Source organism: Equus przewalskii, chromosome 7 (genome assembly GCF_037783145.1).
Source record: "Equus przewalskii isolate Varuska chromosome 7, EquPr2, whole genome shotgun sequence".
NCBI lineage: Eukaryota > Metazoa > Chordata > Mammalia > Perissodactyla > Equidae > Equus > Equus przewalskii.
Window position 1 is genome coordinate 54,329,968 of NC_091837.1, and position 26,291 is coordinate 54,356,258.

Sequence of the window (26,291 nt, forward strand, 5' to 3'; positions counted from 1 at the left end):
AACTCAGGCACAGTGGAAAAAGTCAGATAGCCCAAGGCATACATTTCAGCTCTTCCACTAACTGTCTACTTCAGCTCTTCGAACAACAATGTGTGAGACTCGGGGCAAATGACAATCTTTTTGCGTATTTGTCTTTCCTTCTCTTTCTTTACAACAAGGCTATTCTACTTGCATGGGGGTGGTCTGTGGCAGGGACACCTCTGTGGAGCGCCAATGGTGGATGAAGCAGTGGGTTACCTCTGGGATCTTGCTGCTGGGGCTTCTTTGCACACAGCTTTGGCTCCAAAGACACCAAAGCCTCTGTGTCCAAGGTTTCCACGACCCTGGGCCCTCAGACAGAGGAGCAGACGCAGGGGCTCCGGGGGGAAGAGAGGCAGCCACAGCTGCAGCCACCAGAGCCGAAGGCCTACAAGCACAAGTGCCCTGCGAGCCTGGGAGCACACCCTGTGATAAACAGGCTGGTCACAGGACGGGTTAGGAAATCACCGACCCTGCACAGCACCGCCTCAAGAGGAAAATGCATTCTGTTCCCAACCAAATTCCACATCGTGTTTAGAATACATACCATAGACAGAGACTACAAACCTAGATCAGGAGTTTCTCTTTTAAAAGTATCCACAGACACGGCTATTTTTACCTTTCATAAACATTAAAAGGCTGTAATGATAAACACTGCTGCAGAATAAATGCATCACTACCTCATTCTGCCAAGTTGTTTAATAGACCTCAAATTTATTCATAAAAGAATAACATGGGGAACGGTATTTAGCACTGCCAGATTTCAATGAATCAATTTTCCCTTCAAAAATACCTAATTTTCCACCAAGCCACAGGATTTAGATTCATTTACATTGAAACAATATTACTGAGCTACATACGCTGCTCATGAACAGCAACCTGACCATGGGAGGCAGTCTCTAAGAAGGGCCCCCCCATCCCCTTGTGGACTGGAACGAGTAACTCTTTTCTAACAAAGAAAATATAGCAAAAGTGATGGGGTTGTGAGCTGCCCCATGGAGAGGCCCATGTGGCAAGAACTGAGGCAGGCCTCCAGCTAAGAACCTGTGATGAACTGAGGCCCTCAGTCCAACGACCCTCAAGGAACTGAAAGCTGCCCAAGTGGGTGAACTCGGCAGCAGATGCTCCCCCAGTGGAGCCTCAACCACAGCCCTGCCAGACACTGTGTAGCCTATTGAGAGATCTTGAACCAGAGACGCACAGCCAAACCATGTCCAGATTCCTGGCCCACGGAAGCTGTAAGATATTTGTTTGTTGTTTTAAGTCCCTAAATTTGGGGTTAATTTCTTACAAAGTCATAGATAACGAATACACTGACCAAACCTGGCATTCTCTCCAGTGTTCCTAATCCCCTGCAATATATTCCCCCAAGGTGTCTAACACCCAGCATCAGAAAGGCACTGATGAGTCAGCTGGTGAGAGAACAAACTGGAGCTGCCATACCAACAGAAGCGATTTAATCAGAACCATTCAGTCACTCAGTTCTTTACTAAGTCTCTAGCGTATGCCACGTCAGAAACCAAATGTCTTAATCTAGTCTAGGAAACAGTTCACTCTATGTTCAGATGTGTTCACTTAAACTGAGCCCCTCAATCTAAACAGATAACTCAATCACCTACCTCATCAGATACCAATTCCCTCAGCTTCCCTCTCCACAGGCATCTAATGTTTGCTATGGCAAACCCCTTTATCTCCTCCTCTCTCATCTCCAAAAGTGACCCACCTATACACCTGATCCCACTCCCTCTACCTGGTCTCTGATCCCAATTTTCTTCCTTTTAATCCATTCACACCAGTACAGGCTAAATATTTCTAAAATGCAAATCTGACCATGTCGCCCTCCTACTTAAAATTTAGGCTCAGTGGTCTGACACTGTCCTAAGGCTAAAGCCCAAGTTCTCAAACCCAGCTTACAAGGATCTCTATGACTGGACTCGTATTTATCTCTCTGGCTTCAGCATTCTATGCTTTAGCTTATTTTTTGTTTTTTGGTTTTTTTCATTTCTCTCCTACCTCTTAGCCATTCCATTCCTGCCAGAAGCACTTTTCCCCAAGCCAACCCTTTAACCACCTAACAAGCTCTGGCCTCAGCTTAATCTTCCTCTTTTCCCTAATGCCTAAACTAGTTTAGTGCTCCTCCCAATGGGTGCCTCCAAGCAAACTGTATTTCACACTCTATTCTAGAATAGTGCTTCCTCAATTGTGCACATTTCCCACTGGCTATATGCTCTACGAAGGCAGGCACCCGCGGATCCTGTTCGGTGCTAAACCACTGTGCCTTGTACAGACAAATACAGGCTGTAGGACTAAGTAAAAGAATGAAGTCTTCCTGGATCACAAGTCATAATTTGTTCCCTTTCTCAAACCTTCAAACTTTGTCCTCACTCCCTAGGCCTCCACAGCAGCTCAGGTCTTCCCATCCTGTAAGGTTCCTTTGGTTCTCCACTTCCCCCTTTCACTTCACCCCTTACTTTCCACTAACTGAGCCACTTGCTTTTGACCTCTGGTTTACTAACCAACTCAAGGCAATCTAGCTGGTGACTCATGATGCCACAAAAACTGCTCCTGGAGTAGCTGTCATGGACTTCCTACTTATCAAATAGACAATTCTCCTTCCAGACTTTACCCTACTGAACTTTATCCCACACCAACGCTTCTCTTACTGATCATCATTTTTGTTTATTTTTGCAAAGGTCTTTCCTCACTTGCATGATCTCTCTCTCCCTTCATTTTCCTGTTCCTGTGTCTCCACCTGCCACTAAGCCGTCAGATTTCATCTATGGCTACCTTCTCTTCAGCCTCCACAAGCTCTCCTTGGGCAGCCATCTAAACTTTCCAAGGTGTCAACCACACTGACTCCCATTTGGGGCTGGGTAGTGAAAAGCATAAGAGAGCCTCATGGGAAACACTTCAAACCACACTTGGGCCTCCTTCATTTTCCAATTTAACCTCTAGCATTCCACGTTTAAGAGCAACTAACTTAGTGAATCACTTCTGCTCGCAGGAGTTAGTTTTATTACTCAGGTGTGTCAGAGGAGAAACAGATAAGTGTCATCCACCCATATGCTGAAGACACTCAAATCTCTCTCCTGTTAGGCATTTCTCCTGGGCTCTAAGCCCTTATTTCCATCTGCTTACCTACTACTGACAAGACCTTCCTAGATATCCCAGAGGCATCCCCACTCAATTTCTTTAGAACCCAAAATAACCCCCTCACTACATGTGCCTTTCTGTATTCCCTATTACCAGCAGCCCGGGTGTCTAAGCGAGAATATGAGCATTGTCTTAAAGCTTCTCCCTTCCCTTCAGTTCCACTGTTCACATCCTCTCAACTCGACCCTGATCCACCTATGACCTTGATCAGGTTCTGGTCTTTTACTGCCTGAGCTATGAAAGCAACTTCCTACCCGGTCTCCCTGCCACTGGTTCTGCCCTCGACAACCCGTCCTCCATGCTAGAAGAGTCGCTCTACAGCAAAGGACTGCACCATTCCCGTTTACAAAACTTCTGATGTCTCCTGCAACTTACAGGACAAAAGTTTTAGCATGGGATGCATGGCCAGGAAGAAAGGCCCAGAGGAAAGAAATGCCCACCACCATGACCCAAATCAAAAGCAACCTGAAAAGAGCTGTGTAGATGAGAACACCTGTTGAGGAAAAAACTAAAAGGATCTTTGAAACACAAAGCAGACTCTAACAGCTCCAAAAGAACACAACCAGGCTCACCTAGCCAGGAGCAGGAGGCTAAAGGGCTGCAATAAGAAAGCTGCAGGGCAATTAGCTACGTCTGAGTTAGTTGAGAGAAACCCAGCCAAAATGTCAGGGGGCTTTGAGCAAAGACCTAACTAAGCCACCGCCTCCCACAACCCACATGCTTGCACATATATCCCCACACCCTGACCACCCATCACCAACTCCCCGAGTCCTAGCAGAGCACAAACCCTGCCAGGGTCCCAAACAACAAAGCACTAGACCAGGTAATTCTTCAAAGGGCCCACAGGAATTGAGACCAAAGTGCCCCAACCAGATTCCACCTCTACTCCAAGAAGAAAACTGCCTGTCAGCGTGTCTAGAAAGGTCAGGGCCTCTGGTGAGTCAAATGGACAGTGAAACCCCCACTCCCAGAGCAGTTGTGCAATCTTCCCCATGATGTCACCCCAGTGATTACAGGCACATCGACTTCTTTCTTAATCACAGACAGCTTTGACAAAGCTGTGTGACCCAAGACCAGTTTCTCCCTATTAGGAATTTTGGGGACCTCGAGCACCAGAACATGAGGCTGGGCAGGGGAGCCCCGAGACTTTTCCTAATCTGACCCATCTCCCACCTCAAGCTCTTAGTGGTAGCCAGCTGGAAATATTCCTATTTTCTGGAACCTACCTTCACTCATGATGCTCCCTCTGACTGGAATCTCTTTGCTCAGTCCAGATAAATCCAATCTATCTTCAATGGCCCACTCCTACTACCACCTCCTCTGCAAAGTCTTAACCAACCCTCACACTCCACTGCACGCTTTCCAAGGACTGGCTGTAGCTTTTTCATGGTGCTCAACCCATTGTAGTATGAGAGAAGAAACTGTCTTAGTCATCTCTCTATCTTCTGTGCTTCAAACAATGTCTAGCCTCTCCGAGGTGCCATATTCGTGTTTGCTGAATGAATCTGTAAGTCAGCTCATCTACTCCTTTGGTACTGTAGCAGGAAAATGACTATGTGGTATTGGAAGTTATATTAGAAACAGTTTCATACTAAATGGAATTCCATTTTCCATCCTTCCAGGACAAGATCTTGGAAAGAAACTACACTTATCTTTCTGCAATCATGCACCAAGGCAGAAACAGAATGAGCAACAATTCATGGAATCTGCCTCTACTGGATGGGCTAGGCCAATCTGTCCATGGACTTCCTGGGGGTAGCGGTGGGGGTCTGCAGATCAAGTTCCCTTGGTACTAAAGTTCATAATATAAAGACTATCCCTGTGTTTCCTGCATGAATTAGACATTTCAAGGAAAATCCTTCAAATTATCTTAAAATAATGAGCTTTGAGCTTTGGTGGAACTCACTGCAAGATTAAGACCTAAAAAGCCAAGAAACTGTTCAGCAATGTGCGAAAACATTGGAAAGTGAACAGATTACACTGTCTACAACTGTGTGGTACTATCTGCTCAGAAGGGAGGGAGAAAGGGAGGGAGGGAAGGACGCAGGTGAAGGAGACTAAGGAAGACTAACTAAAATGACAGACTGCCTGGGGGAAGAAGGCACATGACAAAAATAGCTCTCTGGACAGAAAAGGTCGGGCAATACAATTGATGACTACCAAACAGGTTGATGTGGGTTGGATTAATACGGACTTTTTAACAGAAGAGATTTGAAACATTTATTTAAGATCAATAAAAAGTGCTCTCTTGGGGCCGGCCCCATGGCCGAGTGGTTAAGTTCGCACACTCTGCTTTGGTGGCCCAGGGTTTCACCAGTCCAGATCCTGGGCACGGACACAGCACCGCTCATCAGGCCATGCTGAAGCAGCATCCCACACAGAAGAACCAGAGGGACCTGCAACTAGAGTATACAACTATGTACTGGGGGGCTTTGGGGAGAAGAAGAAGAAAAGAAAAAAAAAAGAAGATTGGCAACAGCTGTTAGCTCAGGTGCCAATCTTAAAAAAAAAGTGCTCTCACACAACATATATTTTAGTCATAAAAATGTTTTGTCCCAAGATGTAATTCAGGCTAAAATATGGATTATTTCAAAAAGACTCTACATCCATCTGATGTAAGCTAGTTATAAGAACTAATCAGTTTTGGATATGTCTCATTAATAAGAAATCCGTGATGAAATGGTAAGAATGCAAAAAGCATTTCTTCAGCATACCAAAGTCCCATGGTTGTCTTGAAAATCAAATTGTGCAACTGATGGTTGCAATGTGAGCTGAACCAGCCACATTTTTCATGGAACATCATTTTTACTTGAAAGAACTGACAAACTGGTTATTTAGACTTCTGTATTTGACCTACATTTTCCCAAAAACGAACAAAGTGAGCCTGACATGTCAAGAGAAACTGACAGTATTTGTTGCCAATGCTAAAATTTGAACTTTCAAGCAAAAATGTGAATTTTGGAAAAACTGCTTCCCAAAAATTAAAAGATAAACAAGGAGGTTTCCTCTTTTTTTTTCTTCCTGCTAAATATTACTGGGTTTAGGAAATAGATTCAGTTTAACAAATTGACAACACTTCATAACTTTTGGTTTTCATTCTTCTTACTGGTTTTAATCAATATTTTTAAAGTTATAAATTGTAAGACCCACAGAAACAGAGTAGTTTAAATGACATCGACCTAATTGCCTGTAAGACAGTTGCCAAATTTACGACATATCAGTGATTGTTCTATAGCAAACATACAGCATACAAATAAGAAAAATGTGTTAGTATTTCATATCAACTGAATTTTAAGAATCTATAGATACATTAAGGCACTAACAAAAAAATGGATGATTATCAAATTAAAGCTGGAATTCTAATTTCCTTTGGTTACCTCTTTGAGTAACATAACTGTAACATGTTATCCAAAATACCAAGACAGAAAACTACTAAGGGCAAAAAAACTTTTCCTCCAAAATCTCCCAAAGTTAAATATCTGACAAAATAGCACCCCCCAAAGATGTCCAACCTTTAAAGAGCTAAATGAGAAAGTAAAATTGCTGTAGAATGAGGAGTTAATTTATAAGACTTCCAAAATGGCAGAGGATTTTAAGAAAAGCCTACTTAACATTGTGGCTAACTACTCTCAAACCCTCTGAGCTACCATTGTCATTTCTAATACAGATTGCAAGGAGTATTTTATTTAGCCTAAAGGGAAAACTGCACTGAAAGACAATAACATGTTAAAATAGTCATACTTTTTCAAACTTTCACCTCAAACTTCTCTTTTGGGATGCCTCGAGGCTTCAGTAATTCATGTCTTCTCAAGCATCATCTGAGCTTACACATCTTACTTGAATCCAAATATTTAGTCCATAAAAAGTCACGGAGTAATTTTGTTTTAGGAAATAGTCTCAATGAGGTTTGCTTCTGCTTTCCCCCCCTGCAATTAATTACAGTAATATATGACCACAGAAGACCATACCCAAAGGATAATTCCAACTCAAAATTCTGCAGGTGTTTTTACCCTGTAAGAGGCCACACATTTTTGGTGAGAAAATGGGGAGAACTAGCCCTGGCTCAAAAGGGGAGAAATGGCACTGCCTCAAAAGACTACTAGTGTCTAAAAAGAAATGATAGGAGATGCACGTTGTTACTAAGTAACTGAACATTAAATACATAATAACCAGGAAAAACTCAGAAAAGTTTTGGAAATACCATGTGATTTTAATATCCATATGAAGCTATTTTTCATCCATTAGAATGCCACATCGGCACCTTTCAACCAAAGCGTGCTGAGGAATTAGGATATTTGACAAAGAAGCCTATTCAAGCAGATTATACAAAAGCGTATTTTGGACCAAAGGCCAAAAGATGATAAGTAGGTTAAAATTTTAAACTATCTGGCATAATTGTTATTTTAATCATTATTTTATCTCAGAAGTCACCCTAAAAGGTAGCAGAGGCTACCTCCCCTTGAAAAGCAGACCCAAGCAGACTAAATAATAGAGCATTGTCTTCACAAGACAACTCGTTGCCTAAAAATTCCTAAAGTGTGGCACAAATGTTCATTGACCCCATTCTAAAGTGACCTAGAACGCGAGAATATGTACATTCTTGAACTCCACATTCCCTGCTGCTGGTTTCATCATCATATTGTTGCAGCCAGTTATTCTATCTGAGGGTGTTTGAATAAAACTACGATTAAGCAATAAGTTGAAGCTTAAAGACTTGATATTAAACGGATAAAGCTGCTATGAATACTCAAGAAAGCGACCAGGGCATCCTGAGCCATCACACCTAATTTTGCTGTGCCCATTTAATGCAGTCGTTAAGTTACCTAAACGTGCATTAACAAAACTCACATACCAAAGCCAGGGCCCGAAGCAGTTTATTTAACATGTCTGAAATAACACTTCAAACATATCTTTTCTGCTGGTCCCCTGTTTATAGAGCTTCCAAATCCCGTAAGTAACACCCTGCTTTTCCCTCAGTGTGACCGTGGGAAGTGAGGGTGTGTCTCGGTGCTTACCGATGCCCGGAGCCACATAGATGAAGTAGAGACAAGACGAGGAGAGGGAGAAGAAGAAGATGAAGGCGAGGAGGGAGCGATTGGAGACCCGCATCATCCGCCTGAGCACGGACATCTTCCTCTTCCCGGCCAGCAGCTCGGGCTGCGCGCTCAGGCCGGCCTCGGGGGCAGCGTCCAGGCCCTAAACTTCCATGAATGGGCTAACAACCCCAAGACTGCAGCGGGGTCCACGCGGGGAGGCGCTGGGGGAGAGGGCCCGAGCGGGAAGGAGGAAAGGGAGGGAGCGGACGGAATGAATGGGAGGCCGGGGAGTCGGGGGAGGGGAGGCGCGGGAGGCCGAGGGGGAAGGGGTGGAGGGGGAAGAGGGGATGCGGGGCGGGGGCCCCGGGGACGGAGGGAGCCGAAGAGGCCGAGGACGCGGGTTCCTCCGCCCGGCCGCGGCGGGAGGAGGGGCTGCAGGTGGGGAGAGGCGCAGGCTGCGCGCGGCGCCCCTGCGGAGAGGGGCACAAACTGCAGCACGCCCGGCTCCCCGCGTCCGCCCGCTCCAGGACCGGAGCCCCGCGCTGCGCAGGCCTGCGCCGCCTCCTCCGCGGGGCCGCGGCGTCTCGGGCCGGCGTGGGCTAGCGTGGGCGCCGGGGCTGCAGGCGGCGCGCGGGGGCCCGCGGGGGCCCTGGGGGCCGAGGAGCTGAGAGCTCGCCGGTGCGCAGCCTCCTCCTCATGCCGCGCCGGGCCCCGGCGCCCCGCGGCGGCCGAGCGCGGGCGAGGGCGGCGTCCCGGCCAGCGGCGAGCGCGCTCCGGCTCCGGCCACCGCCAGCTGCCCGCCTGGCCGCAAAGGCGGCAACCGCAGCAGCATTACCGCCGCCGGCCCGAGCGAGGCGGCCCCGCCGGCGCCGACCCCGCACGGCCCCGGGACCCCAAGCGAAGGGCGGCCGGGTGACGCGCTCTGCGGGAAGAGCGGAGGAGGCCGGGCGCAGTCGGAGCAGCGTCTGGGTCGTAGAGGGGGCGGGTCTGAAAGGGCGGGGCAGCCGCGGAGGAAACCCCGGCCCGCGGGCTCGCCCGGAGCCCCCGGCTGTCAGCGCCTTCGCTCGCCACCGCAGGCGGCGCTGCGCCGGCCCCCAAGGGAACCTGGAGCCCCCGCCCCGCCCCGCTCAGCTCCGCCCGCCCGAAACACCGCGCCTGCTGATTGGCCCGCGCTGCACCGTGCCGAGCGAGCGCCCCCTCCCCCCGCGCCGGGACCTGGGCCCCGGCCGCCTCCTGCGTCACCGCCACCCCCGCCCGCCCGACGACCCTGCGCTCGGCGCGCTGCGGAGGGCTGAGGGACAGGTCTCGAGCGTGGGATACCTTCCACCCTGGGGATCGGTAATGAAGGATGATGCACCTGGAGGGAAAGGGTTATCTCGAGGAGGGGACTTCAATAGGGTGATTTCCTCCCAAAATACACGCTGGGGAACGTGGTGTTTTTCGGTCCTAGATTCGTGAAACCTCCCATCCTGCGCGTGCTATAGAAACACACGGTCAGAATGTGATATGGATCTATGTATATGCCGTATAATAGCACTTGCCTTCCTATCTGAAGGTCAGCCCTCTGTAGTCCTACTGTAGCTATGTCCGTTCAGGCAGGGCAGCAAAGACTTCTTTGCAGCTAATAGGCCCTTGAGCACTGCGGCACCGACCAGCTTCAATAGGCAAATTGTTTTAATCCACCTCTTAGGCCCTAGGCTACCCTTTGTTCAAAAACGGCTGCTTTCTCCTGGTTAAATTAGTCCGGATCCTTACCTCTATCACATCCTTCCAACGTATGTGTGCAGGTGTGTCGTTTTCAACTAATCATGTAGGAAGTGGCTGGATGCCCCCTACTGCCATTATTTGCTCAGTATTTCCTGATGCAATGATATTGAACCATCGCTTGATTGGGAGCAAATTTAGTATCTCGTTAGCAAGATGCACATGCCTTAAATTGTGTCTGAAATGGTCCTATGCTATGTGGAGCCTGAGACACCTGAGTTTAGAATTCCACTAAGGCCTTTTTATTAACTGTGCAACTCATGGCAAGCTACTGCCCTCTGCAAGCCTCTTTGCCCTCAAATGGTGGGTGTGATACCACCTTGCAAGGCCGTGGGATTAAACAACATAACTGTAAAATGCGGAAGGGGGATCTGAAATACGAAGTGGAGCAACATATTAAAGAAAAGATAAAACTCACTTGTAAAAAAGGAAAATACCTATGCAAGTGAAAGAAATCCATGAATCAGGTGAGGAAGCAAAATTGTAGTATTTCCCTCTCCGACCCTGCTGACTTTTCATCTCTCTTTATTTGCACCAGTTCAACTGCTTGTTTACAAAGCTAATACCACCATGCTGGCTCAGCGATGGATAATTCTTCTCAGGAAAGGTTAGCTTTTAAAAAGGAAAGTTCACTATAAAAGCAAGAGGGAAGTATTAACATCTTAGAAATTGATGATTATTTCTTATTTCAAGAAATCTGGTCTGTGTATATATGTGCCTGGCTGGCATGGATGACTGCTGTTGTATCTCTCCCAAGTTCACCACAGTACTTAAGACTAATTCGTAGCTATGAGAGTAAATCTTAAAAGGTCATGTCACAAGAAAAAAATTTTCTATGTGTGGTGATGCTGGTAACTAGACTTGTTTTGGTGTTCATTTAATAGTGTATATAAATATCAAATCCTTATGTTGTACACCTGAAGGTTATATGTCAATTATACCTCAAGAAAGAAATCAATTGTAGAAAATAAATTTTTTCAAATGGAAGAAAGACAAAAAAGACTGATTGGTTCTCCCCTGGAGTAAAGCATGGACCAGAAAACCAGCTGAGTCGGTGTACCTTTTAGCGTGATTTATCAACAGTCACATACAGAGGCAGCCGAGCCTCTGGAGGCAGGCAGCCTGGGGTTGAGTCCCAGTCAGTCTCTGGTCAAGTGACCTCAGAGGTTACCTAATCTCCCTGTGCCTCCATTTCCTCATCAGTTAAAGAAGATCATCATAGTACCTGTTGGGGTTGTTGTGAGGATTAAATTAAATGAGTTAATCCTCTAAAGAGCTTGGGAGAGCCTGACACCTAGTAAGGATAATTTGAATATTTGTTAAATTTGTTTTTAAAAATCTCTCTTTTAGATCACTGTCTGCCAACAGTAACAAGTGATGCTGGTCTCTTCCTCTTTAAAAACCAACTTTCCTCCCGAGTCATCCACGAAGTCTGCCACAGTCTGAGGGATGCCTCAGGGTCTCAGCTCATTTGTAAAGATATATTAAGTCCAAGAAATGCTAACGAAAGCTTTTCAAGCCCAGACTATCAACTTCCTCGGGAGCCAGGTAAGACCCACAACAGAGGAGTGACCCTGCACAAATCTGGTAAGTTTAACTTTATGATATCAAAAAGACCTTAAATTTATAATAGTAAGACATAACAATAGTAAGACACAAGTAAATTTCACTTCACTGCTTTCTTCTGCATTTATTACCACCAGGCATTCCTTTGATTATTTTCTGTCTACTGGAGGCACCATGCTCTTAAATATTTGAGTATCAAACTGAATAGGTTAAGTTATAACTAATGGTTTTCTATTTGAATTAATCAGAAATATGTTACTGAGATTGCAATTACAACAAAAAAGAAAAATGTGCTTGTTTAATGAGATGGATGACGTTTTAGTTGGTCTGTGCTCAGGGAGGATAAAATCCATAAAGTATTTTGGATTTTCTCACAACCTTGGTAAAATAAAAATTGATGTTTTTTCCTGTGAATTGGGAAAAGTAGGAATGAAAGAAAATGGCACATAGAATCTCGCTTTTATGGTTGCTGAGGGTGCAGACCTCCATATTACAATCACTGATAAAATATATTAATTTTATATATTTTAATACATGGTCTCAGCATCAGAGATTCAGTTAAAGAAAATTGTTAGGTTGTTGAATTATGGTTAGACAGTTGAATTCTTTTTACTTGTATAATTGGAATGTAGATTGTATAAAAGTTAGACATTGGCATGATTATAAAATGGAATATATATTCCAAAATATTGTTGTAGTACAGAAACTTATCTTAAATAAAGCCCATTTTCCTGCTGATTTCCATAATAAATATGGTCAGAATGCTGCTGAGAAAAAAAAAAATTAGTCCCTATATCTTATTTAGGTTATATTAAAGAAATTTTTAAATAAGTATGTCTTATATTTGGGAAAGTGCACTATTGAAGCGCTCCCCCACCCCCCAGGTTAAAAGTGGGTGGCTGCCTCTCTGCCTGCTGGGGTCTTCCGCTGCCCAGGCCCCACGCAGCCCACCTGTAGGCTGAGGAAAATCAAAGCCTCAGCACATGTGTAACCCAGACGCACGGGGCACCTCGGGCATTGTGCACACCAGCTGGACACCTCAGCCCTAGAGAAGGTCCATAGACCTGGCTGCTGAACAGACAATATCCACATTCCTAGAGCTGCCTTGAATTCTAAACAGTGGTTAGTCCTGAGTAACTCTGAGAGAGACTTCTGTTTTTCTTTTCTTTTATGCTTTTTTGGTGAGGAGGATTGGCCCTGAGCTAATATCTGTCACCAATCTTCCTCTTTTGTTTTCTCCACAAAGACGCAGCACATAGTTGAATATCCTAGTTGTAAGTCATTCTAGTTCTTCTGTGTGGGATGCCCCCACAGCATGGCCTGATGAGCAGTGTGTAGGTCTACGCCCAGTACCCAAACCCACAAACCCGAGGCCGGCAGAGTGAAGCACACAAACTCAACCACTCAGCCATGGGCTGGCCCCTGAGAGAGACCTTTCTTATTGATACACATACCCATGTTAAAAAGAAGAAGAAAAAAAACCTCCTGTTCCTTGACACAGTTCAAAAGAAGCTGCTTATTAGAGTCAAAATAGCATACCCACAGTCATCTAATTTTTTAAGAAGTCATTTCCTGAACATGACTCCATTTTGGTGATATACAGTAGTATGCTAGGACCTAGGACAAAAGCAGAGCAATAAATAATTATGGAATGAAGGAAGGAACACACTCTTAACCTTTTACATAATTATGTATATTCCTTTGGGTTTAGTGTAACAAGGAGTATAAGGTATTTCGCCTTAACTCACCCAGAGCATTTTATCAAAAGAGCCCTCTTCATAGGTGAATGCCTCATAAAAGTAGAAAATAAAATGTATAAATGAAAGATAATATACTATAAAAGTGTACTTCTATCATATTAAGAATCTTATAGCTGTGGCAGACAAAAGTGTTCCAAGAAATGGAATTATGATACAGAATAACTTGTAATGAAGGACATTTGTAGGCCATTTTATGTCCAATTTTTATCATGTTTAACATCATAAGGCTCATAGGATTTTCTCAGTCTGTTCTTTTAGTGACTAAATCACTCTGGGGAAAAAAACGAGTGTCAGAGCTTAAATGGGTAAATGCTGAAGTGAGAAATAGAGTTCAGGTAAATTAGGCAGAGAATTTTAGTGGTTCTGTGTCTGAAAAGGGGAATTTGGAATACTGAGGTCCTGACTTAAGCTAAAATCTACAAGTTCATAGTCACAGGAAGGATGTAAGTTACTGTAACAAGACGTGAAAAATAAGAACTTTAGAGACATCAGAGTTATCAAAAAATAGGAAGAAGCCAAAGTCTTTTCAGCCTGAAAAGTAAAAATAATACTGATTCACCAAGACCAATGAGAAATGCCCCAGAAATGCAAGAACCTAGCAACATTGGGCAAATTATTAACACTATCCAACATATTAGGTCATAGAAAAAATACCGTATCTTTTTTAAAGTAATTGTATAAATATACCCCTATTTTTTTACCTATCCTATTGTTTGTTAATAGACATTGCTTTTCAATTTCACTCTCTTATGAATAAAACTAGTATAAATATATGCACATATATATGCATTTCTATTGGTTATATACCTAGTAGTCAAAATTCTAGGTTTTATGATATGTTCCTGCTCAGATTTAAGAGAAAATGGCACACAGTTTCCCAAAATGATTATACCAGTTTACTCTCCACCAACAGCATTTGAGAGTTCAAGTTGCTCACATTCTCACCAACACACAGTATAGTCAAACCTATTAATATCAGCATTTCAGGTAGAATATAATGGCATCTCATTTGGATTTTAATTTGCACTTTCCTAAGAACTAATGGGATTGAGCAATTTCTCAGAAATTTATCGGCATACGATATCTTCTGTAGAGGCTGGAAAAGCATTTGATGCAATTGAACAACTTCTGATGTTAAAACTCTTCATAAAAGGGGCTGGCCCCGTGGCCGAGTGGTTAAGTTTGCGCGCTCCTCTGCAGGCGGCCCAGTGTTTCGTTGGTTCGAATCCTGGGCGCGGACATGGCACTGCTCATCAAACCACGCTGAGGCAGCGTCCCACATGCCACAACTAGACAGACCCACAACGAAGAATATGCAACTATGCACCAGGGGGCTTTGGGGAGAAAAAGGAAAAAATAAAATCTTTAAAAAAATTAAAAAATAAAAAAGTAAAAAAAAACTCTTCATAAAATATGGATAAGAAAATATGTTCTTATTCTGTACAGAACTGTCTCAAGCAAGTTGCATCACTATGACTAATGCAGAATCATCCCCATACAAATCATGAAAAAGACGTGGATTGGCAAGAATTAGCCAAAGCCCTAGGATAAGAAAATTTAGAGGTAAAAGTAGTGGAAAGAAAGTGATAAAAAAAAAATGGTTATCAGTATTTATAAGTTTATAATTAACCAAAAAAAGCATTAACTGGAAAACTCATTAGATCATATAGGAGAAATTCATAAAGAGCCAATCAGAAAAACACATACACACACTTAGCCAGTTCAGCGTGGGGAGACCTTCTTAGAAATGAGAGCTGTAACTGGACTTAGTTATATGGGATCCTACAGTTCCTATGGGAAGTATTTTAAGCATTATACTTAAGCAATTGCCCCAAACATCTCAGTGTTTGGGATGTCCTTCAAAATGTCAAAAGACTTTTGCCAGTCTCCTAATTTTCTTTATTTTCTGTTTTCTCAAGCGTTTCCTTTCTGGCAGCACAAGTTGCCAGAAAATTTGCATTCTAACCTAGTGCCTGGTCCTCCACCCTGTTCTTTTGTAGTAGGTAGAGCACTCTTGTGCCATAACTTTGGAAGTTGATTTGTGTAAAATTATTTATCAGAATTCAAAATAAAACCCAGGAGCAGAGAAAACAACACCCATTGTAGAATCACTCATCTTAGGATGGCTGGGACATTGCTCACTGGTTATGTTTGGCAGCCATGTAGTCCACTAGTAACTCATTGGTTGAACATATGATGGTCCTCAGAGCATAGAGGAAAACCCTATTGACAGAGTAATAGATTCTTTAATGGATAAATGCATTGCTATATATATAGCATATTCTATCTGTTAAGGTATCATAAACACAAATAGCAAATGGGAGATATAATGTACCTAATTATATTAAAGATCTGATAACATTTGATCAGTTTACCCCACACAAACATTAACCTGTGAGATTATACAATAAACAACAAAAAGATCTCAAGTACAGCAGAAACACATATATATAAGCTATAAATACACTGAAAAGGAAATGAACAAAACCAATGTGAAGGAAAAACATCAACAACAAAAAAAGGGAGACAGGACTTTCAGTTTTCAGTTCCATGCGTCAGGAGCTTGGAAGTCACCATGCCATCCTAACAAGTAAAAAGTTGAGCAGACTGGGGCAGCCCCGTGGCTGAGTGGTTAAGTTCCCACACTCCGCTTTGGCGGCCCAGGGTTTTGCTGGCTCCGATCCTGGGCACAGACATGGCACCACTCATCAGGCCATGCTGAGGTGGCGTCCCACATAGCACAACCAGAAGGACCACAACTACAATATACGACTATGTACTGGGGAACTTCGGGGAGAAGAAGGAAGGAAAAAAATAATAAGATTGGCAACAGATGTTAGCTCAAAAAAAAAAAAAACTGAACAGACTAAAAGCAATCAACAACTCTTCTTGGATCCGTAAGACAGATGAGGACACAGGATAAACCACTGCCCCCAGGTTTGGAGAAACAGGCAAATACAAGGAGTCACAGCTCTCCAGAGCAGAGACTGATAAATGGCAACCACCAAGGGAACCAGTGCCAGATTAGGAAAACCTGCACTGCAACTGACAAATTGATGTAGGGTCAGTATGAACAAGTCTGAGAGTTAAAAACTCCAGGGACCCAGTCATAGAAGACCCTATACTTTTGTGAGTTTTCTTTCTAGGGGCTCAAACAGATTCTCATAATAAATATCAGAGAAAAATCTCCTCATGCGTCCAGCAGGAAGAGGGGAACAGGAACAATTTTGAAATACCCCAGAGCACTCTGTTCTTCTTAACAAGACCTGTCTTCAGGAGAAACTAGTTAACCAGAGCCTAACCTGACCAGGCATTATTAGAGCCTAACTGAGCTCAGGAAAGGAAATACCCAACTTCAGTCAGCTCTCGAGTTCCACATGGGAGAAGGGAAATAGTCCACTCTAGTCATCCTGTCCCATCTAAGCGGGGAGGAAAAAACTGAGAAACACTTGTGAAGTTCACCATCCAGAGGCACAGATTCACTAAAAGACTGGGACCTAATCATAGGACTTTAGAATGCTTCCCCTCCCCCAATACCTTACCACCACATTACTACAGGCGTTATTTACAGGAGTTCCTTTTATGCAGTACATCATGTTCAGCTATCAAGAAAAAATTAAAAGGCAAAAAACACAACTTGGATAGACAGAGCAAACATCAGAACCACGTGTCAGAGATGTTGGAATTATCAGACAGGAAAGTTAAAACAACTATGATTAATATGCTGAGGGCTCTGTTGGATAAAGGAGACAGCAGGCAAGAACAGATGGACAATGTAAGCAGAGAAATGGAAATCCTAGGAAAGAACCAAAAAGAAATGCTAGAAATAAAAAACACTGAGCCAGAAATGAAAGATGCCTTTGATGGGCTTATTAGTAGGATGGACATAGCTAAGGAAAGAATCTCTAGGCATGAGGATATAACAATAGAAACCCCAAAACTGAAAAGCAAAGAAAGCTAAGACTGAAAAAAAACCAAAATATCCAAGGATGGTGGGACAACCACAAAAAGTATAATGTACACATAATGAGAATACCAGAAGGAGAAGAAAGAGAGAAAGGGGAAGAATAAATATTTGAAACAATAATGGCCTAGAATTTCCTTCAAATTAATGTCAGACACTAAACCACAGATCCAGGAAGCTCAGAGAACACCAAGCAAGAGAAATGTAGAAAAAAAAATTACTCCTAGGCAAATCGTTTTCAAACTACAGAAAATCAAAGATAAAGAAAAAAACCCTGAAAGAATCCAGAGGAAAAGAATACCTTACCTATGGAGGAACAAAGATAAGAATTACATCCAACCTCTGCTCAGAAACCATGCAAGTAAGAAGAGAGTGAAATGGTAAAGTGTTAAGAGAAAAAAAACACCAACCTAGAATTCTGTACTCTGTGAAATTATCTTTCAAAAGTGAAGGAAAAATAAAAATTTTCTCAGACAAACAAAAACTAAGGGAATTTGTTTCCACTAGAATTGCCTTACAAGAAATGTTAAAAGAAGTTCTTTAGAAAGAAGAAAAATAATATAGGTCAGAAACTCAAATCTACATTAAAAAAAGGTAGTGCAACAAAAGAATAAGTGAAGGTAAAATAAAAACTTTTGTTTTTCTTATTCTTAATTGATCTAGCACATAACAGTTTGTTCAAAATAATAATGGCAACAATGCATTTGATTATGTATGCTTATGTATATATATATGCTTGTATATAAGGGAAATGAATGACAACAATGATACAAGGGACAGGAGGGAGGAATTAGGATTATTTTGTTACTGTAAGGTACTCACACTACCCATGAAGCAGTATACCGTTATGTGAAAGTGAACTTGGATTAGTTGTAAATGTATATTGCAAACTCTAGGGCAACACCTGAAAAAAAGCTTAAAAAAAAGTGCAAATGATATGCTAAGAAATGAGAGAAAATGGAATTATACAAAATGCTTAATTAAAACCACAATAGACAGGAAAAAGTGGAAGGCAAAAGAAGGAACAAAGAACAAAGGCAACAAGTAGAAAACTAACAAATATGATAGATATTAATCTAACAATATCAGTAATCACTTTGAACATCAATAGTCTAAATGCACCAATTAGAAGACAGACATTGTCAGAGTGTATCAAAAAACAAAAACCAACCATGTTGTCTATAAGAAATCCACTTTGATATAAAGGCGCATATAGATTAAAAGTAAAAGGATGGAGGAAAATATACCCTGCTAACATTAATCAAAAGAAAACAGGAGTAGCTCTGTTAATTTCAGACAGAGCAGACATCGAAACAAGGAAAGTTATCAGGGATTAAGAAGGGCATTACATAATGATAAAGGGGTCAATTCTCTAAAAAGATGTAACAGTCTTTAATGTGTATGTGCCCACCCATAGAATATCAAACAACACAAGGCAAAAACTAACAGAAATGTGAGAAGAAATAGATGAATCAACTGTCAGAGTTAGAGACTTCAATACCACTCTATTAGAAGTAGACAGATCCAGAAGGCAGAAAATCAGTAAAGACGTAATTGAACTCCCCACCACCATCAGTCAGTTGGATATAATAGACATCTATGGACTACATCCAACAACAGCAGAATACCCATTCTTCTCAAGCTCACATGAAACATTCATCAAGATAGACCACATTCTGGGCCATAAACCCCCCTTTAACAAATTTAAAAGAATAGAAATTATACAATGTCTGCTCTCAGACTACTGAGAATTAAACTAGAAATTGATAATAGAAAGATAACTGGAGAATCCCAAAATATGAAGCGATACAACAGCACACTTCTAAACAACACATAGGTCACAGAAGAAACCTCAAGAGAAATTTTAAAATATTTTGAACTAAATCAAATAAAAACATAACATTAAAATTTGTAGGATGCAGCAAAAGCAATGCTTAGAGGAAGTTTATAGCATTGAATGCATATATTAGAAAAGAATAAAGATATAAAATCAATAATCTAAGTTTCCACCTCAGAAAACTAGAAAAAGAAGAGCAAATTAAATCCAAAGTAAGCAGAAGAAAGGAAATAATAAGAATTAGAACAGAAATCAATGAAATTGAAAACAAGAGGTCCATCAATAGAGAAAATCAACAAAACCAAAAGCTGGTTCTTTGAAAAGATCAATAAAATTGATAAGCCTCTAGCCACACTAAGAAAAAAGAGAGAGAATACAAATTACTAATATCAGGAATGACATGGACAATTAAAAGGATAATAAGGGAATACTATGAATAACTCTATGCCCACAAATTTGATAACCTAGATTAAATGGACTACTTCATTGAAAGACGCTAGCTACCAAAACTCACACAAGAAGAAATAGACAATCTGAACAGGCCTATATCTATTAAAGAAATCAAATTAATAATTAATAATCTTCCAAAACAAAAAGCACCAGGCCTAGATAGGTTCACTGGTGATTTCTACCAAATATTAAAGGGAGAAATTATACCAGTTCTATACAATCTTCAGAGGCTAGAAGCAGAGAGAATACTTCCTAACTCATTCTTGAGGCCAGCATTGCCCTAATACCAAAACCAGTCACAGTCATTACAAGACAAGAAAACTGCAGACCATATCCTTCATAAACATGGATGTAAAACTCCTCAACAAAATATTAGCAAATCAAATCCAACAATGTATAAAAAGAATTATACACCACAACCAAGAGGGATTTCTGCCAGGTATGCAAAGCTGGTTCAACATTTAAAATCAGTTAATGTAATCCACCACATTAACAAGATAAAAAAGAAAAATCACATGATTATATGAATAGATGCAGAAAAAGCATTTGACAAAATCCAACACCCATTCATGACTTTAAAAAATACCTCTTGGTAAACTAGGAATAGAGGGGAACTTCCTCAACTTGATGAAGACTATCTGCAAAAAACCTACAGCTAACATCATACTTAATGGTGAGAAACTTGAAGGCTTTCCCACTAAGATCAGGAACAAAGCAATGATCTTCCCTCTCACTACTCATTTTTTAGCGTCATACTGTAAGTTGTAGCTAATACCATAAGACAAGAAAAAGAAATGAAAGGCATACAAGTTGGGAAGGAAGAAATAAAACTGTCCTTTTTTGCAGATGACATAGTTGTCTATGTACAAAATCTGAAAAAATCTACAAAAAACTCCTGGAACTCATAAACAATTATAGCAAGTTTGAAGGACAAAAGGTTAATATACAAAAGTCAGTCACTTTCCTATATACCAGCAATGAACAAGTAGAATTTGAAATTAAAAACATGATACCATTTACATTAGCACCCCAAAAATGAAATAGGTATAAAATCTAACAAAATACATACAAGATCTTTATGAAGAAAACTACAAAACTTTGATGAATGAAATCAAAGAACTAAATAAATGAAGAGATATTTTATGTTCATGGATAGGAAAACTCAATCTTGTCAAGATGTCAGTTCTTCCCAACTTAATCTATAGATTCAGTGCAACCTCAATAAAAATCTCAGCAAGTTGTTTTGTGGATGTTGACAAATTGATTCTAAAGTTTGATTCTAAATTCTAAAATTGATTCTAAAAAAGAGGCAAAAGACCAAAAATAGCCAACATAATATTGAAGGAGAAGAACAAAGTTGGAAAACTGACTCTACTTGACTTCAAGACTTACTACAAATATACGGTAATCAAGACAGTTTGATATTGGCAAAAGAATAGACAAATAGATCAATGGAACAGAATAGAGAGCCCAGAAATAGACTCACATAATGGTGATGACTATTTAGATGCAGCACCAAAGACGTGATCCATGAAAGAAATAATGGATAAGCTGGACTTCACTAAAATTAAAAACTGCTCTGCAAAAGACAATGTCCAAGAGAATGAGAAGAGGAGCCACAGACTGGGAGAAAAATATTTGCAAAAGATACAGCTGATAGAGAACTGTTTTCCAAAATATACAAAGAACTCTTCAAACTCAATAATAAGAAAACAACCCAATTAAAAAATGAGCCGAAAGACACCTCTCTAAAGAAGATATACAGATCGAAAATAAAGATATGCAAAGATGCTTCACATCATATGTCATTAGGGAAATGCAAATTAAAACGAGATACCACCACACACCTATTAGAATGGCCCATATCCTGAGTGCTGACAACACCAAATGCTGGCAAGGACGTGGATCAACAGTAACTCTCATACATTGCTGGTGGGAATGAAAAATGGTACAGCCACTTTGGAAGATAATTTGGCAGTTTCTTACAAAACTTAACACGCTCTTGCCACACGATCCAGCAGTCATGCTCCTTGGTATTTACCAAACGGAGTTGAAAATTTATGTCCACACAAAAATCGGTACATGCATGTTTATAGCAGCTTTATTCATCATTGCCAAAACTTGGAAGCAACCAAGATGACCTTCATTCAGTAGGTGAATGGATAAACTGTAGTATCTCAAGACAATGGAATATTATTCCAAGCTAAAAAGAAATGAGCTATCAAACCACGAAAAGGAGGAACCTTAAATGCACATACTAAGTGAAAGAACCCTGTCTGAAAAGACTACATACTGTATGATTCTGACTATATGACACTCTGGAAAAGGCAAAACTGTGAAGACAGTGAAAAGACCAGTGGTTGCCAAGGGGCTGGGAGGAAGGAAGGGATGAATAGCCATAGCACAGAGGTTTTTCAGGCAGTGAAACTATTCTGTATGGTACTGTAATGGTGGATACGGGTCATTTATACATTTGTCCAAACCCATAGAATGTACAATACCAAGAGGGAACCCTAATGTAAACTGTGGACTTTAGGTGATAATGATGTGTCAATGTAAGTTCATCAGTTGTAACAAATGCACCATTCTGGGGAGGAATGTTAATAATGGGGGAGGCTGTGCATGTGTGGAGGCAAAGAATCTATGGGGAAATCTCTGTACCTTCCCCTCAATTTTTCTGTAAACCTAAAACTGCTCTAAAAAAACAACCAAAAAAAGAAAGCCAAACCTTTTAAAATAAGGGCCAATTTGAAAATAAGTTCAACTCCTGTTGAAAATCAGGTGTTTTATTAAAATAAATTTGCTTCCCCAAAAAATAGAGATCAAAGAGAAGGCTTGAAAAATGGAAAACATGGGAAATTCAGCATTAGAAAGATGAGGATTCTCCCTAAATGTTGGAGAATGACCAAGCTAGAGAATTACGATCCCTTATCCCAAAAGTAGATGATTTAAGACAGGACACACCGGGGCTGGCCCCGTGGCACAGCGAAGTTTGCATGTTCCACTTGGGCGGCCCAGGGTTCGCCGGTTCTGATCCCAGGTGCGGAGATGGCACCGCTCATCAAGCCATGCTGTGGCAGATGTCCCACATAAAAAGTAGAGGAAGATGGGCACGGATGTTAGCTCAGAGCCAGTCTTCCTCAGCAAAAAGAGGAGGATTGGCTGCAGATGTTAGCTCAGGGCTGATCTTCCTGAAAAAAAAAAAAGACAGGACACACAGCAGTAAGCATGCTTGCAAGGCAAGAGACAACTCCCTAACTATAATATAACAATATTCATAATCACTACTGATTATATTTCTAGTATTCTTCATCTGATGAGGCATGAAAAATATGATTCTCATCAGGGTGAGGAAGAAGATTAATCTATCTTTAAATCAATGAAGTCTTTCCTTCAGGAAGATGTAACGTAAACAGAAAGCATTTCCCAACTAGTCAGCTAAAGCGTCTGAGATGGAGAAAGTCAGCACTTGTAAAGACCTGCCTTCCTAGATGGAAGCATTGTTGCCTGCACTGAGCATAACACCCCTTTACTTACCCAGAGCACAGATGTGTCCCAAGCAAGACTGGCCCTCTTTAAACGCACCAACCTCTTCAGGACTACAGAGTACTAGGTAGAGAATAATCGCTCAAGTCTCTCCAGACTCAACAATGGGTTGAAAGAGCCGGTGTACCAAGGAGAGGGCATAAAGTGACTTCAGTTAGAGCCCTTTGCTGTTAGATCTTCACCCCTAGTCGAGTGAAAAGCACCCGTAGGGCTTTTGTTCACATGGGCATTTGCAACAACTGGCAATTCTTCCTGAGTTATAGTTGATTCAGGTTCTGGTCCTGACATGAGTTTTCGTAGAATAACTATTCTAACAAAGTGTTTCCCTATTTTTGCTATATGATAAAAACTGCTTAATCAAAAATTCCACTTGACCAAAAGAATACATATTAACTGTGAAATTGATAGTACAAAACAGCTGAAATAAATTTTACCCCTCCACATTTTACATATGAGCCATCCCAAGACCCTATATGTCTTTAAATTTACCTACCATTCTATCATTAAATTTAAATGGTTAATGGTAGAATAATTTTACCGATATGAATTGCATAGTAATTAATAAATAGACATTTAATTTTAAACATTCTTGATTGAGTTCCTGACCCCTCATTGTAAAATAACATTCAAATCTCCTAGGAGCCTTTATCATGTATGGCAATTCTTAAGAACCATGCTATACATCGAGAGGGAGTATTCACACTAGGAAATATAAGTCTCATTAAAGTAAGGTGGGGGTGACTTTTTTCCTAGCTGTAAGAAAAACCTTTCTGATAAACCCTTCTCCACTGTCACAGAGAAAAAGAGCTAAAACAATAAAAATATTATACATGTAGCAGGAGGAAAACTTGTTCTTAAAGGCTAGGCTGGCGGAATGGTTTCCAGTTTAAAGCTTTGAAGTAAAAACAGCTCTGCCACCTCTCACCCCTGAAATCAGCTGAAAATAGTGAGCAGTACAAGCAAAATCTTCAGTGAGGCCAGAAAAAGCCTGAAACCTTGAACAATTACATATGAAGAAAGCCCGGAAATATTTTCCTCCAGTCAGGGAGAATGCTCGAAGAGGATTCCTGCTCAGGACATTTGGGACAGAGGTGTCTGCGTGGAATTCTCTGAGGCAGTCGGATCCCTGAGGGGCAAAACAGTCGCTGCCTCCTGTGGAAGGAGAGGTGCCTGTGGGCTGTCTGGAGAGCCTCTCGCCACTTTTCGCACTGTGGCAGGAGAAGCACAGACACACCGTTTCTCTAAGAAGCAGGCTATCAATGTCTCATGTGGAGGCAACAATCTTGGATGACATCCAGCCCTGAGCTACCAATTTTTGTAAGCTGAAGAGTTGTGAAAGCTAAACCAAAGGTAAACATACTGAAAAATTCTATCATAGGGAGATTCATGAAAAACCAGTGCAATTTCTCCTAACCTGGATTAGAATTATGCCACAGGGCAAAGTGGTAGGAAAGCTTTCATAGGCAACATCTTGTAATGCGGCTGCTCTGCAGGTACACTCCCTGGCCCTTACCCCCGACTAGACTGGGGGTAACTCCATTCAAAGCAGAAATAATCAAGAAGGGGCCAGCATAAAACACAAGAAAAATGGGAGGAAAAAAACTCGACATAAGAAAGGCAGATAACAACCACATATCAGAAAGATTATACTAAGAATGAAATCAGTATAGATTTTTTTTAATTCAAAAGAATTTATACACACACACTTATCTGAGATATATATAAATAGAGAAAGGTACAAGGGCTCAAGGAAGTAGGTGCAAAATAAACTGGCAGAGCTCAGGACAGAAATGAAAGAGAACAATAATACCATCACAAAAATCATGTCCATATGGAAAGCAGAAATAAAAGGATAACAGATATTGCTGAAAACACAATCAGAGATGTGAGATAATGAGCTTGAGAAAACAGAGCAAGGTGAAATAATAAAGAAAAAAAAAGAGATATGGGGGGCCGGTCCAGTGGCGCAGTGGTTAAGTGCGCACATTCTGCTTTGGTGGCCCAGGGTTCGCCAGTTCACATCCCGGGTGTGGACATGGCACCACTTGGCAAGCCATGCTGTGGTAGGCGTCCCACATATAAAGTGGAGGAAGATGGGCACGGATGTTAGCTCAGGGCCAGTCTTCCTCAGCAAAAAGAGGAGGATTGGCAGCAGATGTTAGCTCAGGGCTAATCTTCCTCAAAAAGAAAAAAGATATGGAAGACAGGAGACAAAATTCACATCATATGCACATGGTATCAGTATTGGTATTGCTAAAGAGGAAAATGGAATAAATGCAACAGAAAAGAATTCAAAAATATAATTGAACAAACTAAAAGGAAGGAGTACCTCTATCTATCCTTTTAGATTTCCTTGGCTTCTTCTATTCCTATCAAGTCTTGCATTTGATTAATCAAGTTTTATTTCATTCCTTTTCCTCCTCTACTGTTTTTTACATCCTATTGCTATTACTTTATTGATTAACCTCACATTTTTAACATGCATATTAAAATTTTTATTATTTTTAAGTAACTCTAAAATTATCGGTGTCTCTCTCTCAACCAAAGATCTAAAACAATTTAATTTCTCTCAGTCTCCATTCCATAGAACATGCCATGCCTACTAGTTTATTTTGTTTTAATCCTTATCAAATTGCTTTTTTAAAATATTGTTGCTGCTGCTTTTAGAATTAATACTTATATGTATTTTTCTGAGATTTGTACCCATTTCTCTTCTTACCATGGCTTCTTGTGTCAGCTGCTTCATCTAAGTTTGTTTCTTGCTCAAGTTGCTTTGTTTCTTGCTAAATTCCTTCTTGCTCAAGTATATGCTTTATAGTTCTTACAGTGAGGGTGTGTGGGTACTAAACTTTCGGTCATTGTCTGTATAAATATGTCTTTGTTTTACGCTCACTGCTAAATGATTGTTAGCTTGGTAGAGAATTGTAGGTTGACAGTTATTTTTCCTTCAGCCTTTGAAGGTATTGTGTCATTGTCTTATGGTATCTATGATTGCTGTTTGATTGTCATTCTTTTGAAGATAAATTTCTCTCCATCGCTGTTATGGTTTTCTGTTTTTTGCAATGTTCTGTGGTTTTACTATTATATCTTTGAAATGCGTTTTTATTTATACTGCTAAGGACTCAGTGTGTATGATGTCTTTCTGAAATTCTGGAAAATTTTCAGCCATTAGTTCTCTGAATATTGCTTCTTCTCCA

General features: G+C 41.2%; 1 protein-coding gene and 2 long non-coding RNA genes across 5 annotated transcripts in view; 1 reads left to right on the forward strand and 2 right to left on the reverse strand.

Annotated features, from left to right (window-relative positions):
• B4GALT6 (beta-1,4-galactosyltransferase 6) overlaps positions 1–8,658 on the reverse strand; it is a 79,547-nt gene extending 70,889 nt beyond the window's left edge. For both annotated transcript variants that reach the window (XM_008535975.2, XM_008535974.2), the window contains exon 1: positions 8,187–8,658. In XM_008535975.2, coding sequence (XP_008534197.1) covers positions 8,187–8,301 — 115 coding nt within the window. In that variant the 5' untranslated portion in view covers positions 8,302–8,658. The remainder of the gene's footprint in view (positions 1–8,186) is intronic.
• Positions 8,659–9,367: 709 nt separating this feature from the next.
• LOC103561392 (uncharacterized) overlaps positions 9,368–26,291 on the forward strand; it is a 48,604-nt gene continuing 31,680 nt past the window's right edge. For both annotated transcript variants that reach the window (XR_011542648.1, XR_547434.2), the window contains exons 1-2: positions 9,368–9,545; positions 11,322–11,558. This is a non-coding gene — a long non-coding RNA (uncharacterized lncRNA). The remainder of the gene's footprint in view (positions 9,546–11,321; positions 11,559–26,291) is intronic.
• The window catches only part of LOC139084845 (uncharacterized), a 33,968-nt gene continuing 30,297 nt past the window's right edge, over positions 22,621–26,291 (reverse strand). Inside the window, exon 3 of the long non-coding RNA XR_011542649.1 lies at positions 22,621–22,739. This is a non-coding gene — a long non-coding RNA (uncharacterized lncRNA). The remainder of the gene's footprint in view (positions 22,740–26,291) is intronic.